This window comes from Salvia hispanica, chromosome 4, assembly GCF_029641045.1.
Source record: "Salvia hispanica isolate PSC_SH4W2 chromosome 4, Shi_PSC_v1, whole genome shotgun sequence".
NCBI lineage: Eukaryota > Viridiplantae > Streptophyta > Magnoliopsida > Lamiales > Lamiaceae > Salvia > Salvia hispanica.
Genome location: NC_142695.1, coordinates 38,587,792 through 38,604,637, shown reverse-complemented (window position 1 = coordinate 38,604,637; position 16,846 = coordinate 38,587,792). Strand labels below are relative to the sequence as shown.

The 16,846-nt window shown below is 36.2% G+C and overlaps 2 protein-coding genes across 4 annotated transcripts; one reads left to right on the top strand and one right to left on the bottom strand.

Annotated features, from left to right (window-relative positions):
• Positions 1-551: 551 nt before the first annotated feature.
• LOC125193841 (CwfJ-like family protein / zinc finger (CCCH-type) family protein) lies at positions 552-8,169 on the bottom strand. Of its 2 annotated transcripts, none has more exons than XM_089056217.1 (11): positions 7,954-8,169; positions 7,595-7,868; positions 5,255-5,382; positions 5,003-5,121; positions 4,324-4,441; positions 3,699-4,147; positions 3,283-3,568; positions 2,885-2,978; positions 1,659-1,804; positions 1,005-1,138; positions 552-918 (listed from the first exon to the last, which is right to left on the bottom strand). In XM_089056217.1, the coding sequence occupies exons 1-10, from the start codon at positions 8,029-8,031 to the stop codon at positions 1,010-1,012; spliced, it is 1,821 nt and encodes a 606-aa protein (XP_088912343.1). In that variant the 5' UTR covers positions 8,032-8,169; the 3' UTR covers positions 552-918; positions 1,005-1,009. The 2 variants fall into 2 exon arrangements, with proteins under 2 accessions (XP_088912343.1, XP_088912342.1); XM_089056216.1 differs by having other exon boundaries at positions 552-911.
• Positions 8,170-8,174: 5 nt separating this feature from the next.
• Positions 8,175-11,406, top strand: LOC125193843 (translation machinery-associated protein 22-like). 2 transcript variants are annotated; one of them, XM_048091759.2, is made up of 7 exons: positions 8,175-8,464; positions 8,582-8,638; positions 8,770-8,828; positions 9,306-9,387; positions 9,493-9,560; positions 9,645-9,728; positions 11,066-11,406. In XM_048091759.2, the coding sequence occupies exons 1-7, from the start codon at positions 8,317-8,319 to the stop codon at positions 11,120-11,122; spliced, it is 555 nt and encodes a 184-aa protein (XP_047947716.1). In that variant the 5' UTR covers positions 8,175-8,316; the 3' UTR covers positions 11,123-11,406. The 2 variants fall into 2 exon arrangements, with proteins under 2 accessions (XP_047947716.1, XP_047947715.1); XM_048091758.2 differs by having other exon boundaries at positions 8,767-8,828.
• Positions 11,407-16,846: the final 5,440 nt, after the last annotated feature.

The following is a 16,846-nucleotide window of genomic DNA, read 5'->3' as shown; positions in this document are numbered from 1 at the left end:
ATTCTCAAATTTTTTAGATATGCCAAATTATGTATATTGCCACACGTAGTTTTCTGGGCCCCTATTGCTCGAAAAAATCTTCTTCCCTAAATTATTGTGATTTCGCATTCTTTCCACTTTTCAGAAAAAAATTGGTACCCGTTTCATGTGGCTTGAAACACATCAGGCTTAATCCAATTCACAGAAAAAAAAACTAACAAATGTCAGTCCCCCTCTGTCCCTTGCTCCCCAGATCTCTCATTCGTGTCTTCCAGTATGAAAATACAATGTGCTAACATTGCATCAACTTATTATGTAATAATAATAATAAACCTTCAAAATTCAAATTAATATACTTGGAAATAAGGAGCCTTGAACCAACGCATAGTCCATTGTTGTCGGCCTGTTTCTCTCCTATGCATGTGCACAAAGATTCTCTCTTTAGGAATACCAATTACAGCACTAAAATAACTAGAATATCTATCACCAACGGACCACATAAAAACAAATTTATAGGGGGCAACATTTGATTCACCAAGAAATTTAAGCATGTCAAACAAAAACAAAGCATATAGTTCAAAAAATGTAGAGATTAATCAGTGATGATAAAAGAAATTCAAGGCTGGCATTTGCTGTTCATTCCCTATCATTTTTGAAATAAAGTTTGTGAATAGGAACAACAGCTTCAAGCCAAAGTGTTCTGGTACATGCCTACCTAAAAGTCTACAAAAACGAAAAGAAGAAAAATAGTTTCGAATACATACAAGTTTGAGATCAATGATTTTGAGGGGTGTTCCACATATCTATTTTGGACGTAGGACCACCGACCACCGAATTGAGTATGGAACACGCGCTTGTAGAAACACTCGGCATTGGATAGCCAAGCGATTTCGATTTATAAGGCCTTTTGTATGTGATAAACTGCTGCATTCCTGCAATCTATGTTCGTCAAATTCATATGCACTTGTTGGACAAGCTACAATCTTACAAGTAAAACAAGAAGAGAAATCAAAGTTCTGGTATACCTTAATCAGGTGTTTGGATCATACTCCTTAAATTGTCTCTTAAACTTCTCCGCCATTTCAGCTTCCTCATCTTTACTAAGCTGGCAATTCCTCCAGTCAGCCTTGTCAGCCATATTCAACAATCCAGCAAGAACCTATACAAGACAGGCCACACTGCTAACCAACTTCGACTAATAGAGTTCACATGAAGAATTTAAAACTAATAACAAGTGGTGAAAAGAAAGCACTAAAGACCTAGTTTTTTTATATTTTAAAGTCAAGTAGCGTATAATGTATTGACTAGGAGTACTATCTATAGAATGCTGATTAGTCCAGGAAATCAACCTGTCAATCGCACCCTAAACCGAAAAGAACAAGACTTATTTCAACATAACTATTGGATTCAATCATACATTAGGTGTAACAAATTTGGATTCAAAATAGATTCTTGAACTTTATGATGACTTAACATTTGAAGAGAGTGGTTTCGGAGTCCCAATATAGGTATCTTAACATGCATCAGCACGTATATTAGATGGTGCATCTATAGTTCTATGTAGCACAACATAGTCATAGGTTCTTGGTTAAGTTTTTTACACATTAGTGTAATTTGAAGAATGATTATTTACCCATATATGTTCCACTTTAGCGGTCTATTTCAGTTTCATGTATTACCTCACGCCCAAATTGAAAAGGGAAGTTTTCATTCTCCTCAACAGCATGTGACAAAATTGTTCCTCCAGGAACTTCCACATAAAATAAACTCTGATTTCTATTTAGATGCATCCCCAGAGATTTCCGCGCTTCCATATAGTTGTCATCTGAAATCATCAGACAATGACAATCATAAGAGAAAAATAACACTTTAAGCTATGTCAAAGAGGCAAAGAAAATTGATCAAAAAACAAGTAAACCAGCATTGGACAAGCAAATGAACACCCTTATTAAGGCCAGGCACACAGCTGATGCCAAACATCTATTAAATTTACTGAGATCGAAAGCCAACATTGGACAAGTCTAAATTAGTAGAAACTGAAATGTATCCACTAAAAAAATAGGTTTGCAATGAGTAGAGATTCATATGTCAAAGATGTGCGATTCCAGAAAATTGTACTACTAAAGCAAAGGACTTGGCGTGTTGGCACTTGGCAGTTACATGAAATGGAACATTTCTAGCCACCAAGTAAAGATGTATTTATAAAAGGCTATCAACTTACTTACAAAATGGAGCCACATCATAAGCAGAGGGAAATCATTACAAACGCAATGGCATGATGACTAAAAGAGTAGCTTTATTCTTTACATTAGACGATTTCAGAATCGACATTAATCATACAATTGTTTCTATCATTAAATCCAAATGCACATCCACAGCACACATATATTGAACGTCCACTTAATATTTACCCTGTATTACGCATAAATTACATCTACTTGTTTTAGGATTTTCATAATGTTACTTTCTCCCGTGGTAGCATATAGTAGTACATAAGCTTAATATCCAGACACCAAAGATCATCTATATATAACTGAGGATCTTCTTGAATTAAATATAATGGAATAGTTGAAGTTAATAATGATTCAAATTATCGAAAAATGAAATCACATGGCATAACTGAGATGCCTCTTTCTTTTACACTAGTGATTTAATTGAAAATGTGATTGAGCTGATGTGGATTTTGATATATAGTTTGTCAAAGAAATAGGTCGTCATATTTAGAAATTTGGACTAAAGATACATATGGAGTTCCACGTGTGTTAGTACCCGAAAATGACCCTGATGACATTTTCCTTAAATGTTCATAGAGGTCAGGTCTTAAGATGTAAATAATTCAAGGTCTGGACATTTTTGTTTAAGGTTGCAAATACTAGCTCTTTAAGAGCAATGGAATGATACTTACTTTTAAGAGTTGCAAATGTAAAGCCCAACTTCTTGGCTGCTAAATTGAAAATTTGTTCAACAGAAGATGCTTTCGATGTTGGAATTGGAACAACCTGCAAAAGAGATAAAGGTTAATAAAACATTCACAATCATAAAGATACAGAAAATTAGAAAATAGACAAAAGAAAACAAAGGAATTCTGATTGTTGCACATCCATCAAACACTTGTCAGATGTAGGTGGAACGATGATGATAACATGCAAACTTGAAAATGGAATGCAATAAAATAAGGGAACCAGATAAGGAAATTTCTAACAGAAAGAAAGCAGTGTCTATCATCATACGAACAAAAAGCCAATGTAAGATAGCATGCCCGTAAAGCATGCTTGCTCATAAACAGAGTAAAAATTTTCGGACCTGAAGATTAGCATGAGTTCCACGCTTTGAAATCCATTCAAAGAAAACAACTTCCTTTCCTTGTTTCTTGAAGCAAGCTTGGAGGCTGCCCCGAAGTTTAGATAAGTCTTTTTCACATTCTGGAGGTAGAGATAGGGTGTTTGGCAAATGCTCAATGGGTATTATCAGCACATGATCTTGCACTAGTGGTCCTTTAGCTAGTGCACAATAGCAGTGTTCTCCTACGCTAGTGATTAGATGTGACTCCAAATTGGGGCTTGACAAACAAAACCAGCATTCCTTGGACCTGAAATTCAAATTTCATATATAATTCAGCATATAAACAATGTTCTTAAACTTATGCAGTCAGATGAATTTTAGATCTAACACCACAACAAACATTAAATGGTACACCAAAACAGGGATTTATCTTTAACCTGTTCGAGCCTCCAGTTCCTGAACCAGATCGCTTGCCAGACAATGCTTTGCCTTCTTCCTGTAATTCATGCTTATATGTACAATCTGGACCTCTTTCACACTTTCCTTTATTTAAAAATTCAAAGCAAACACCCCTAAGAGATTGTCCCCGCGCATCTTCATCATGCCTGAAATGGCACTTATCGCCTCTTTGGCAAGACCCTGAGGATACAAATTTAAAGCATAACCTATCACCAGCACCATCTCCATGTTTTTGCCTTTTAGAGACATCATACCGCCAATACTGGGAATCAGAAACACTTTCCCCAGATCTTTTTGTGGCTCCGTTGCCAGATCCAATTTCTTTTTCTAATGAATATGGAGACAAAGTAGTATTTGGTGGTTTAGTGCAAAGCTCAGAAGCAGACATTTTGGAAGCTGGGGTAGGTGAAAGCGCATGGATGAACTTCTGTAGAAAAAAAAGTATAACAAATGAGCTATGGCATAGAAAAGAGGATCGCGGAGAAACAGAAGGTTTTACTTCAGTGACCAAAATAACATTTTCTTCAACTCCAATGTCCAGAAATTACATGGCATACAAAACCAACTCAACCAGAGTACACTTTATAGAAGAAAAAGTTAAACCTGTTTATCTTTATTCCCAACTGGAGCAAGGGCTATAAAACGAGTCACATGAACAGCACCAATGTTAGCATAAGGTTCACGATCATAGTAGACACCAGCACTTCCTGCAATATGGTAGCTATGACAGAAGGAATCTCATTAGGAGAAAATCTATCAATGAACTACTGAGAATTGTTGAAAAAAGAGATGCAGTCATAAGAAAGCGATGCTTATCACTCAGTAGGAAAGGCATTTAACCGTATTTCCAGATCATGTAAGAACCTTTTGAGAATTGAGATATTGCAGCTACAATAAAATAGCCTTCAATATAGAGTCTTTACCAATAAGCATCAATTATAATACTTTCGATACTCTTAAAATTGAGAAAATAGTAGAATTCATGTAGCATCATGTCTTGTTCATTTTTCAGTCTTAATTAAGAAATTTTTGAATAGGTTCACTTTTGACTCTTGATATTCTTGATCATTTCAGAGTATACCAATGAAGACCAACTGCACACTTATCTTTTATAGAGCCTATGAAATCACTCGATTACTATCAATTTCCAAGTTCATCTACATATACCTAGGGCCGGTTTTGCCTGGACGTGTGGAATAAGGCTCGATATGTTTCACTATGATATCTTTTACCATACAAGGCATCAATATTATGTTTGCATAGAGAAATCAGAAATCCTTACCGAGGTTTAATTTCAGCTACCAATTCTGAAATGTTTGAATCACCAATAGATAGATCCATCCCAGAAGGAATACCAGATGAAGCAGCTCCATTTGTGACCCCAATTGGCCATTCATTAGTAAAATCCAGTAAAGGAAATGAACAAAATGTAAATTGTAAAAACAGCAAGAAAGATGGAGTCAGAAGGAGGACAAGAAAGATTAAGGCATTACTCATGGTCTATATTAAACTGATAAAACTGAAAAGGATATGTCAAAAATACATCAACAATTCCTGGCTCCTCAATTAATGCCCTTAATGAATCAATGTCGTCTTGGCTGTATGTTCCAAATTGTTGACTGTTTGCAGATTGCCTACCAGATAAGTATGCCACAGATAAACCTAAAGAAGAGTAGTTCATCAGCAGTTCAGCACTTAAATACGTGTAAACAGATATGCAGAATATCAGCTAAGTTTAAAATCCCACAAACTAAATGCTTGAACCGTTAAAAAACTTTAAAAAAAATCAAGTGGTCACATATGCTATGGGTACATAAATATCAAGAACCCATAAAATTAGAAGGGATATTGGTCTTAAAAACCATGATCTTTGAGTGGATTCTAGTATTTCCTATGAACTTTCAAATTGTTCTAAAAAATCACCATCTTTTCAACGGTGCCAGTTTCCCACGACGATACTTATTCCTATGGGGCGATACGCTGCCAACGTGATGTATATGGCGTGGATTTGAAGTCTAAATTCTGCGACCAATAAATTCTCAACCATCTTCCTCAAATATCTCCGGCCCCACCGGAACTCTGAATTGACGATATAGTTGGCCATCAAATATTCTCGGTACCTGCATGCGCTCCAGGAGGTCTGCTTCTCTCCCACTCTGAGACGAATTCCCACAAACCTCCCTCACATAATCACTCAATAACTCTAAAGGCCTTTACCTACTCTACATTCTTCGACCATCAACAATTGCTAAACCACTAACATCAGATAGGGAAACTGCATCCTCTCTCCTACGTACAACATTGCATACTCCCACCAAATCCACGCCCTCAACACTATCCCCGTGCGTACATCTTCTGTAAATGAAGTTCTGTAATAATTGCTCCTCAATTTGCGGAAAATGAAAGGAACACCAAAATGAGCAACCGCAAACGCGATTGTCTGCAATTTTCATTGAATCGCCGAAATGAGGGAGGAGCTCTACGAAGTGCAATAGCCTCTTAAGCAAAATCAGTTCTTGCAACCAATTTAGAGGAAAACAAGAATCTACGAATTGATGCATCTAACCATTGGCGGCAATCAAAATTTAGATTTGGAAAAAAAGCGAAGAGAGATGAGGCGGTGTAGTAGCTTGAGCGGCAGTGCAGACTGGAGAGGAAGAGTCCAGCTGGAGAGACTGGAGAGAGTCCTTGTGCAGTTGAGAGAGATGAAAAAACTTTAGAATTATTTCAAGAAAATGAATCAATTACACAATTGGGATTCATATTGAGTTAAATGACCCGTGAAACGTCATTCAGGCTTACAATCGGTCATTGCTACATAGATATCACGGCGTGCTACGCAAGATGCGTTTTTCCCTGAGAATTTCTATTTGGGCGGGTTGGGAGAACTATACACTTTTAGAAGATGGTAATTTTTAGACTACTCATGAGAAATACCAAAATCCGCCCAAAGTTCATGGTTTTTAAGACCAATATCCCAAATCAGAACATTGGGGACCTACAGATAAGATACTTAAGCCTTTTTCTTGAAAATGTCTATTCTAAGAGCTTTAAAAAACTCAACCTCAGTAAACTGACAAGATTTCAAGAGTATTGTTTTGTCTTGTTCTGAAATAACCAATGAAGAGCAGTTATATAAGTCAGACAAGCGCAAAATCAACCTTCACTAATTAGACTGTGATGTTAGATATCTAAATTTGGTACTCCCTCCGTCCCAAGATAAGTGACTCATATTCCTTTTTGGGACGTCCCAAGGTAAGTGACTCATTTCCTTTTTTGGTACTCTCTCTCTTACTTTTTCTCTCTACTTTATTAACTCTCTTACTTTATTCACTTTCCACTTATCTAACAAAACCCCATTTCTTTAAATCCCGTGCCGAAAAGTTTGTGGTCACTTATCTTAGGACGGAGGGAGTATTAAAAAATAGACAATAAAGAGCTTGAAAATGATTTTCTCTCAGAACTTCCTTTTGCAACTACTGTGACACTCCTCAAGGAGACAAGTTAAAACTGGATTCATACCTTAAGCTCATCGATTCCATGTTGTCCTTGAATCTAATAGATACATTGTTCATACCCTTTATAATCGAAGTTCATTAGTATTTGTCAACTAACTACGGGTAAAATAAGAAAGATGCACCTGTTCTGATGTCCGAACCAACTAACACCACCACAACTACTCTTTCTCAAGTATTCAGTGATCAATGGACGACTAGATAAATATTCATTCAAGAGAAAAACTATATATAACGCTGAAAACTCGAAGTCTCAAACAACAAATAAACAGGAAAACATATCACGGTTATCAAAGTGAAATTAACACAGTTCTACCCAATATGAAAAAGCAAAATATAGGGAGATATTAAACAAGTACCGTTGAGAAGAAACTTCCCGCTGCCTCTCAACCAGTACAAATTCTCGCAGACTTTTAACCCATCCATCTTAAACCCTAGATTAGCGGAATCCTTGGCCGCAGCTCCCAGAGTTTTGGGGGCGGCAATGCCGTAATCGCCGATGAAGTAAGTGGGAATAGGGATTTTGGAGCGGCCTTCGACGTAGTCATTAAACTTCTCCAGCTGCTCCGGAGCGTCGGGGAAGAACTGGCCAACACACAGAAGCGCGTCGAACGGCCCCGCCGATTTGTTCACCTGAAAATTTGCAGAAAACAGAAGCGTAAATCGTGTGATCGAGTTGGCGGAAGTGAGGATCAGAGTAGGAGAGTGCAAAGTTTACGGAGGAAACGCGTTTGAAGAGCTGGGCGAGGCGGCCGCGGGCATCGCCGCAGAGAAGAATGCGGGGAGCTGCTGCCATGAGAGGGGGGCTGTTGCTGTTGAGCTCAATTGATTTCACATTTTGAATTTTCTCCCAATTTATTAATCAAAAATAAAAGTTTAATTAGGACAGACAGACCGAGATTTGGGTTTTTAGGGATTGCAGAGAAAGTTACAGAAACACCCTCAAAAGGAATTTATGCCAAAGCTATGGAAGTACCCCTTTATTCTTCGCCAAAACTCCTACAATCTACATATAAGAATTGCAATCTCAAAAGTGATTTTACCGCCCCCACGCACACAGTAAAAGCATAATCGAGCAGCAATGGCGGAGAAGCCCCAACCAGTTCAGGTGCTCTACTGCGGCGTATGCGGGTTGCCCGCTGAGTTCTGCGAATTCGGACCCGATTTCGAGAAATGCAAGCCCTGGTTGATCCAGAACGCGCCCCAACTCTATCCGGATCTCGTCAAAGGTCTCCGCCCTAATCCTATTTCGTATTTAGCAATCCTAGTTTTAGGGATGTGCTTCTTCTAATCTCGCGGCTTTATTATGCCTTTTTCTTCTGTTAATTTCCCCCCCCAATTTTTAGATGCTGATGCGAAGGACGGATTATCTGATCAGCTTCAGTCGACTTCAATTTCCGATGGTACAATATACTTATCTCTTTTTGTGCGTTTTATCAATTTCCTGCAAGTTAGCTGTATTTGCTGTCTTTATTGATAAAAATTAAGTTCTGCACTATATTGTATGTTAAAATTCTTGCCTTGGTTGCAGCAGGTTCTTCAAAACCTAAGGAAGAAGTCAAACGTCTCCCTGGTGGGAAGATTAAAAAGAAGGTATGCCTTTTAGTAATATTCATCCTTCTCAGACCTTGAAAAATGTCATTGGTTTGCAAAAGCCAGCTCCTTTTGAAAACCATACAATTAAAGAATCGTTTTCCACTTCTGAAAGCTAGAACTAAAGACCTTGAAAAATGTCATTGGATTGGAACTCACATCAATATAACAGGTTCATATATGATCCATCGAAAATAGCATCTTACGCATCCGTGGAACAATAATTGCATGCCTGTTGGTGGATGCTTAAGATTTTGCATTTTGTATCTAGTGAATGCTAGTGCTAGTTACAATAAAAGTACTGGTTAAAATTGTAAACTTTGTTTTACTCAGATTCTTATACATATTTTGACTAATGAATGTGTTTCATTACCATAAAGTTGTTTCTAGTAGCTTATTTGTATTGTGTTGGTAAATTAGGATTTAGAGCATCATGTATCCACTGAATGAGTGAAATAACTGATTTGTATTTCACAGGAGAAACAAGAAGTTATTATTGAAAAGATGACTCGTAACAAGCGGAAATGTATAACTACAGTAAAAGGCCTAGAGCTTTTTGGTAAGGACATGTTCCTTGTATTTATATGTTTCATGCTATCATGCTTCTATCATATCTCTCTCATCTTTTTGAATTTTTACTCACTTCTGTGATGCCACTTTTCAGGTGTTAAACTAAATGATGCATCAAAGAAGCTTGGCAAAAAATTTGCTACTGGAGCTTCTGTAGTTAAGGTTGGTTTTTTTGGAATTGAAATCCTTTTGACACTGAGCAACTGTGAAATAATTTGCTCCGTTTCATTCCGTATTTCCCACCAGGGCCCTACTGAAAAGGAGCAAATTGACGTTCAAGGAGATATAGCCTACGACATAGTGGAATTCATAACAGACACCTGGCCGGATGTAATCTCATTTCTTCTTGATCATAATTTTGTGTGCTCTAAGGGGCTACTTGGTTTGATGGAATGGAATGTGATTCCTACTTCCATTCTATTCATTTGCTTGGTGTGATGGAATGAATGAGTGAATGGATGAAAATGCAAAGGAAATCCAAGGAAATTGATATTTCATTCCAACCTCCATTCCATTCCACCCTCCATTCCATTCCATCATACCAAGCATGGCCTAAGATTTATCTTTGAATAGTTTTGTCTGCCTTTATGTTGCATATCTAGGGTACATAATCAATGATTTGAAAAATATGGCTCTGTCTTATGTTTGTCAACTTCAGCCAAATTTGCTAAAACCGTAGAACGTCACATATGTTTCTTGAGGTATATGAATTTTATAAGAGCTTTATCAGTATAAGAACCGAAAGATAGGTTCACTATAGGTTCAGAACCTGAAGGATTATTCTATCATTTTAGGAGAGAGGACCCAAAAGATCTAAACTTGTCAATTTAAGGCTTATCTTTTTAATGGTATTGGTATATTAAGAGACCATGAATTCAACTTAGCACTCAAAGTTCTAAAATTATCAGTTGAGGTTTTCAAAAATCATCCGAATGAAAGCAAATGCCTCTGTCTAATAGGCTAATAGCCACTTCATGTAGACACAACATATATTTAGTGCTTGTTTGGTAGCCTGAAAAGACCAAGATATATGAGTGATATGGATTATTTGGCTGTTTGGTAGATAAAATAAGGTCATGTTAGGCCATCAAAGCCCATCTCGGCCCGCTGAGGCCTGGAGCGAATTAGTTCAAAAAGGTGAATTATTTAACAGCCCAAAAGAGTGAGATAGCATATCCTTATCTTAAAGCCCATCTTAATTAATTATCTTGTGCTAATTTAACATGTCTACCATACATGCACTTAGCGAGTAAGTTAAAAAACTCAAAATACAAATAAAATAATCTCAATGCACAATCTAATACCATTACCTGTGTCCACTGTTTTTTGTGTTATAGTATGAATTTAAGTTGAATTTTGAGTGGAAAGAAATTTCTAATTGCTGTGAATTGGTTGACATGTCCTCCTGGAGTCATATGCTTGTTGTGCAGCATATGTTTTGTTATTATTTACTTCATTGTCTGCTTGAACCTTGGCGGTTGGTTCAGATCCCTAAACCTTCCTCCAAGGGGAGTAGTGCACTTGTTGCGTTGATACTGATTTTCTTAAAATTAGTGATGGTGATCGTATAGTTGGTTATTAACACATGAACAAGGCCTCTTCCTAATTTTTGGTGGTGCGTATCTTTAAATTTATAAGGCCTCTTCCTAATTTTTGGGGAATTTTAGGTCCCAGAGACTGCAATTTTCTTTATTGAGGATGGGAAAAAGGTTCCTGCTGCGTAGATGTGGAATGGCTAAAGGAAGGAGATGAATGGCTTCTCTTTAAAATTATTGAAGAGATGTGGCAAACTGTAATTCTGGCACTGTGTATTAGTGAAATAAGTAGTTGGTTTTGTAGTTGAGGATTTGCATTGGACAATTTTCCTTGCTTTGTATAGACTATAGAGGTAGAAGAAACTTTGAACCTATGCGTTTTTATTATACGTACACTTATGGATAATGTATGTCCAATCGTACTTGATTATTTAAGATAACTCTCATATGCAGTAGACATGGAGTTTCTGAAACTGTAATAGTAGTATATTATTTCAAATTTTCATTCAATTTCCGAGCTTATTGTAGTCATTAGTCATACTTAATTACACCACTAAATCGGATCAAATCTTTTTTCGTTGAACAACAGTTCAAATCTTTGATTTGTCTAAAATCTCATTACCTAACAGATATTTTTAAACCATGTTGATTCGTTAGTTGAGATCCTTTTCCCAATATTTTTCATCTTTTCCTTTCCACGAATTTCAGTGTTCCCTTTATTTACCTGCGAGTGTTACTGCACAGAAATAGACATGCAAATAATATTAACTTTAGATAAAGATTTAGGCGGTATTTGGTTTCCTCCGTCCCATAAAAATATGAGCAATATGCATGGCAAGAGAATTAAGACAAAATTGGTAAAGTAAGAGAGAGAGGAGAAGAATGGTATGGTAAAGTAAGAGAGATGATAAGAATGATAGTTAAAGTAGTGTTAATTGATAGTGAGACCTACATTATTAATTGATACTAAATTTGTATTCAAAAAAATAGAAAATATTTGAAACGACACGAGTTTTAATACAAAAATGATAAAGTAAGTGAGAATAATTGGTAAAGTAAGAGAGAGGAAAAGAAAAATGAGTAAAGTAAGAAAGATGAAAAGAAAAAGTAGTAAAAGTAGAGTTAGTGAATTGTGAGGTCTATGTCCTAAAATATAAAGATTTTAAAGTTTCTATTTTTAAGGAACGACCCAAAATGGAAATAATTACTATTTTTAAAAAACGGATGGAGTATAACTTTCCAAAAATGGAATGCACATATTTTTGTGGGACGGACGAAAATGGAAAATGCACATATTTTTATGGGACGGAGGAAGTATCAAAATATAATCTAGGATTGAGTTGTGAAATTATTTTAGTTGGATGGGGTTAGCTGTGAATAATTATCTCATTATTATCCATTTAGGATTGAGTTGTGAGAATGAATCTTTCTATTAGTATTATATTTTACATACTTTTTCATCACCCTCTTTCTCATTTCTCTCATACTTTATTCACCTTTTTTTATGGAACTTTTTTTATGGACGAAGAGAATGTTAAAATTTGTGTAATTGTGTTGTCCAACAATGAGTTAATTTTCAATAGACGAATTATTATTTACTGAGTATCATTATACAATTCATAATTTAAATGATTCTATTATATTTTTTGAATAAATTAGTACTCATCATTGGTACAATAACAGTAACAATTATAATTATTACTGTAATAACATAATTCTATTATAGTCAATTATATAGTAATAAAATTATAATTCTTAAATATCTAAATATGTAAAAATCTATAAAATCAGAAAAAAGAAAAAATTACTCTCTTCGTCCTATAATAAGAGTCATATTTTGTCATTTCAGTTCGTCCCACAATAAGAGTCTTATTTCACTTTTATCATAAATGGTAAGCAAGCCACACATTTCGAACTTATTCCACTTATATTTTATTATAAAACTAATATATATATAAATAGAACTCATATTCCATTAATTTATTAATTCACTCTTTTTTATAATTTTTAAAATTCATGCCATAAACAAATACAACCCATATTGCAAGGACGGAGGGAGTATGTATACTTGCGTAGGTAGGTATATTGTTCTGTACAGGTACAGCAATTAGCTGAAAAGAGAAACAAAAGATACGGTGTTGTAATGATGATTAATTGAATTGACATCCTTTAAATTTCCAAGCAAAAAGTGTTAAAAGGGTAAAAAGAAATTATCTTTTATTGAGAAACGTATCTGTGGGAAATTTCGAAGATCTCTTTAATTAGTAGGATGATTTATTTTTGATGTCGCCCAGATTTTCTTGGTACAATGTGGAATGAAGATTAGTACGCACTTTTCGCCTTTTTCCTTACGCAGTCCGGTACAAATTACCTAGTATAAAATAGGGGAGTGTTATATTATTAACTCAATATTTAATTACTAATTATAATTAAATAATAGTCATTAGATATTCGAATCAAGGGCCAAGATTATCCGCTCTGAAATATCAATACGATCAACAAAAAGTGAATAAGAGTATTAAGGTCAATTTACAACAACAAATTAGTTGTAACTAACTTTTAAAAAATATCCCATAATTTTAAAACGCATATAATTTTCTCGATTTAAATTATTTTTCCGCACAACATATATCAAATTAAAGATAATTTCATAAGGATTTTAACGATATATCACTTGCATATGTTCCGATTTCAAATTTTGAAAAAAATATTCAAAAATTTTCATAAATTTCGTTAACAGTTTTATATCAATACAAGACACAAAATTGTATTGACATTGCCATGTCTTTGTGTAGATGTATTTCGTACACTGTATTGACATTGTGTTTCTAAATCCTAAATTTGACAGTTGTTATTATCTTTTTAATATTAAAAATGAAAAACGAAATTACAAATGACAAATTGTAGACCACAAGAATTCTAAAATCTCATGGTCTTCAGTTGTAATTAGCAATTAAATGATAAGTTAACAATTGATCACTCCCCATAGAATCTAATTACCAGATAATACTTTAAAATCATTTGACCAATGAAGAAAAAAGTTACTCCGTTTGATATACCATCTCAGTTTTAAGTTATTTAAAATATTTCTCTTCGATGCAAAATTTTAAAAAATTGCATTTAGTATGCTAAATATAATAAAATAAAATAGACAATAGATTAAAGTAAGAGAGAGTAAAGTAGGAAAAAATAGACGTGGGGAAAAATATCGAAAATATCAAATTTTTGGTATACCTTAATTTTCGATACGGCATAAAACCTAACCAGAAGAATTTGTTAAGGTGGCAGCATAAATTTTCATATACTGCGTTATACCGAAATACGTATATACCACACACGATATATATCAAACTTGCAGTATATATATACCGTAAAATATAATTATATATAAAATATATTTAATTTATTAATTTGGATGCTCGCTAAGTATTTTGAAACATTAATTTCAAAATAATGAGATTTCAGTATGTCGTACCGTAAACTGATATGCCATAAAAGTCTAGTATACAACAAAAGTACGGTATACCGAAATGCGGTACAATATCGGTATTGGAATTCACCATATCGAAAATATGTTATACCAAAATTTTGATAAAGTACAATTATGGGATTTTTTTTCTCATATCGAATTTTTGGTAAGATATACAATATGGTGCTTTCGGAAAGGTATATACCGTACCGAACCACTTCTAAAAAAGAGAATAAAGTAAGTGAGATAATATAATACTACTAGTCATAAAGAAAAATGACTCAAGTAACTTGCTAAAACCCAAAATGTAATTCGGTTCAAGTAATTTGAGGCATAGGGAGTTACTTTTAGGGTTAATAACTACTCAAATCATAAATTTGTAAAATCAGAATGTTAAATTAAGAAGTTTCAATTTTTCTCAATTGTCTAATCCACATAAGTACAAAATGTCGTCTTTTAATTCTTTCACTAAATTAAGAAAAGAAAAAAAATTAAAAGAAAAAATATTTTAATTAAATGCGTCATTTTAAATATCGTCAAAAGAGAACATTTTTTTTATATAGATTTGACAATTGAGAAAAATTAAAATTTCGTGATTTAATATTCTAATTTTAAATTTTATGGAACTATCCAAAATTTGACTAAACTAATATTTTAAATGACTTTAATAATTTGTGTATAGTCCACTTTATAGAAATATTAAATACTGTACTTAAATAATCTTATTGTGAATATCTTAAAATGATAAAATGGGTTATTAATTTGTGAACAGAGAAAGTATTGCGTAGGGCCAATTTGTAGTAAGCTTAAGATAATCCTAACTCTACCTTGTGTTTGGTCTCCGAGATAAGTTATCTCGATGATCCATGCTAGCAACATCGGTTTAGAGCATCCGCAATGGCGGCTAGCCGGTCGGCTAGCCGACCTTGCTTCCGGCGAGCGCTAGCTGATCCGCGAGCCGCCATTGCAGGCGACATTTCGGCGAGCGACTGTTTTTTTTTTTTTTTTAAATTCCGAAGCTCTATATATAATGATAGTTGCACTTCGTTTTCATTTGCACCACTTACGAGTTTCTCTCTCTCTTAATTTCTGTACAAGATCAATATCGCAAAATGGGTGATGCACGTGGCAGTGGTGTCGCTGGTAGTGGTGGGGATGCTGATGATTTCAGCCGGCGATTTAACGAAGGGTTGGCGGCCTATACGTCCGCCGAGATAAATCGGCTGATACAAAGGGCCTTGCAGCCGCAGCAGCCGGCGGTACCTCGACCCATTTTTCACCGAGGTTTGGCTGATCGGGATCACGTCGGTGCACACGAGCGGCTATATGAAGACAACTTCGCTCCGGAGCCGCGGTTTGGGGCTAACCTTTTCAGACGGCGTTTTAGGATGCGTAGGGATCTGTTTATGCGTATCGTTAATGCTTTAGAGCGTCGATATTTGTACTTCCGGTTCAGGCACGATGTGGCTGGCAGATCCGGCCACACTCCTATACAAAAGTGCACTGAGACAATCATGCAGTTGGCCTAAGGAGGCGCGACAGACATGTGGGATGAGTACCTCCACATCGGCGAGACGACTGCCCGCGATTGTTTGCAGCATTTCTGTCAGGGCGTCATTGAAATATTCGGTGAGCAGTATCTTCGGAAGCCTACCCCCCAAGACTGCGAGGACCTGATGCAGATGCACGAGGATGTGCATGGGTTCAACGGGATGTTGGGCAGCATAGACTGTATGCATTGGGAGTGGAAGAATTGTCCCACCACTTGGAAAGGGTTCTACACGACCGGTTACAAGAGAAAGAATCCCACGATGATCCTCGAAGCCGTAGCTGATTACCGGCTGTGGATTTGATATGCGTATTTTGGGGTAGCCGGGTCGAACAACGACCGCAACGTCCTCTAGTCGTCGCCCCTTTTCAACGAGTAGTGCATGGGCGTTGGTCCGACCATCAGTTTCGTCGCCAACGGCCAACAACACTATATGGGCTACTACTTGGCGGATGGGATATACCCTAGGTGGCCCGTCTTGTGAAGACGGTCAGATGCACATCAAATCTAAGGAATGCCTACTTTGCGGAACGGTAGGAGTCGGCGCGCAAGGACGTGGAACAAACATTTGGTGTGCTCCAGGCTCGATGGGCGATAGTTAAGTGTCCAACGCGTTTGTGGCATGTCGACTGCATTGGTGCTATAATGTACGCATGTATTATCATGCACAACATGATAGTCGAAGATGAAGGTGTAGAACTGACTAATTGGGCCAATGACGATGCTAATGAAGCCGGTCCACGCCACGGCGTGGCCACCTCCAACGTACGAATGGGGGTACTTCACGATGAAGCCCAGCGCCTCAGGGCACAGGCCGACATGCGCCAAGTGGATGCTCATATTCAACTCCAGAAGGATTTAATTGAAGAGTTGTAGGCGCGGAGGATTGCACGGC

Excerpts from the sequence above, each read along its gene's own strand:
- LOC125193841 (XM_089056217.1), bottom strand. The coding sequence starts at position 8,031 with ATGGCAGCAGCTCCCCGCATTCTTCTCTGCGGCGATGCCCGCGGCCGC. Across the intron at positions 4,442-5,002 it reads GTAGCTGAAATTAAACCTCG|CTACCATATTGCAGGAAGTG; the intron begins GTAAGGATTTCT and ends CTTCTGTCATAG. Across the intron at positions 4,148-4,323 it reads TTGGGAATAAAGATAAACAG|AAGTTCATCCATGCGCTTTC; the intron begins GTTTAACTTTTT and ends TTTTTTCTACAG.
- LOC125193843 (XM_048091758.2), top strand. The coding sequence starts at position 8,317 with ATGGCGGAGAAGCCCCAACCAGTTCAGGTGCTCTACTGCGGCGTATGC. Across the intron at positions 8,829-9,305 it reads GTGGGAAGATTAAAAAGAAG|GAGAAACAAGAAGTTATTAT; the intron begins GTATGCCTTTTA and ends TGTATTTCACAG. Across the intron at positions 9,729-11,065 it reads TAACAGACACCTGGCCGGAT|GTCCCAGAGACTGCAATTTT; the intron begins GTAATCTCATTT and ends GGGGAATTTTAG.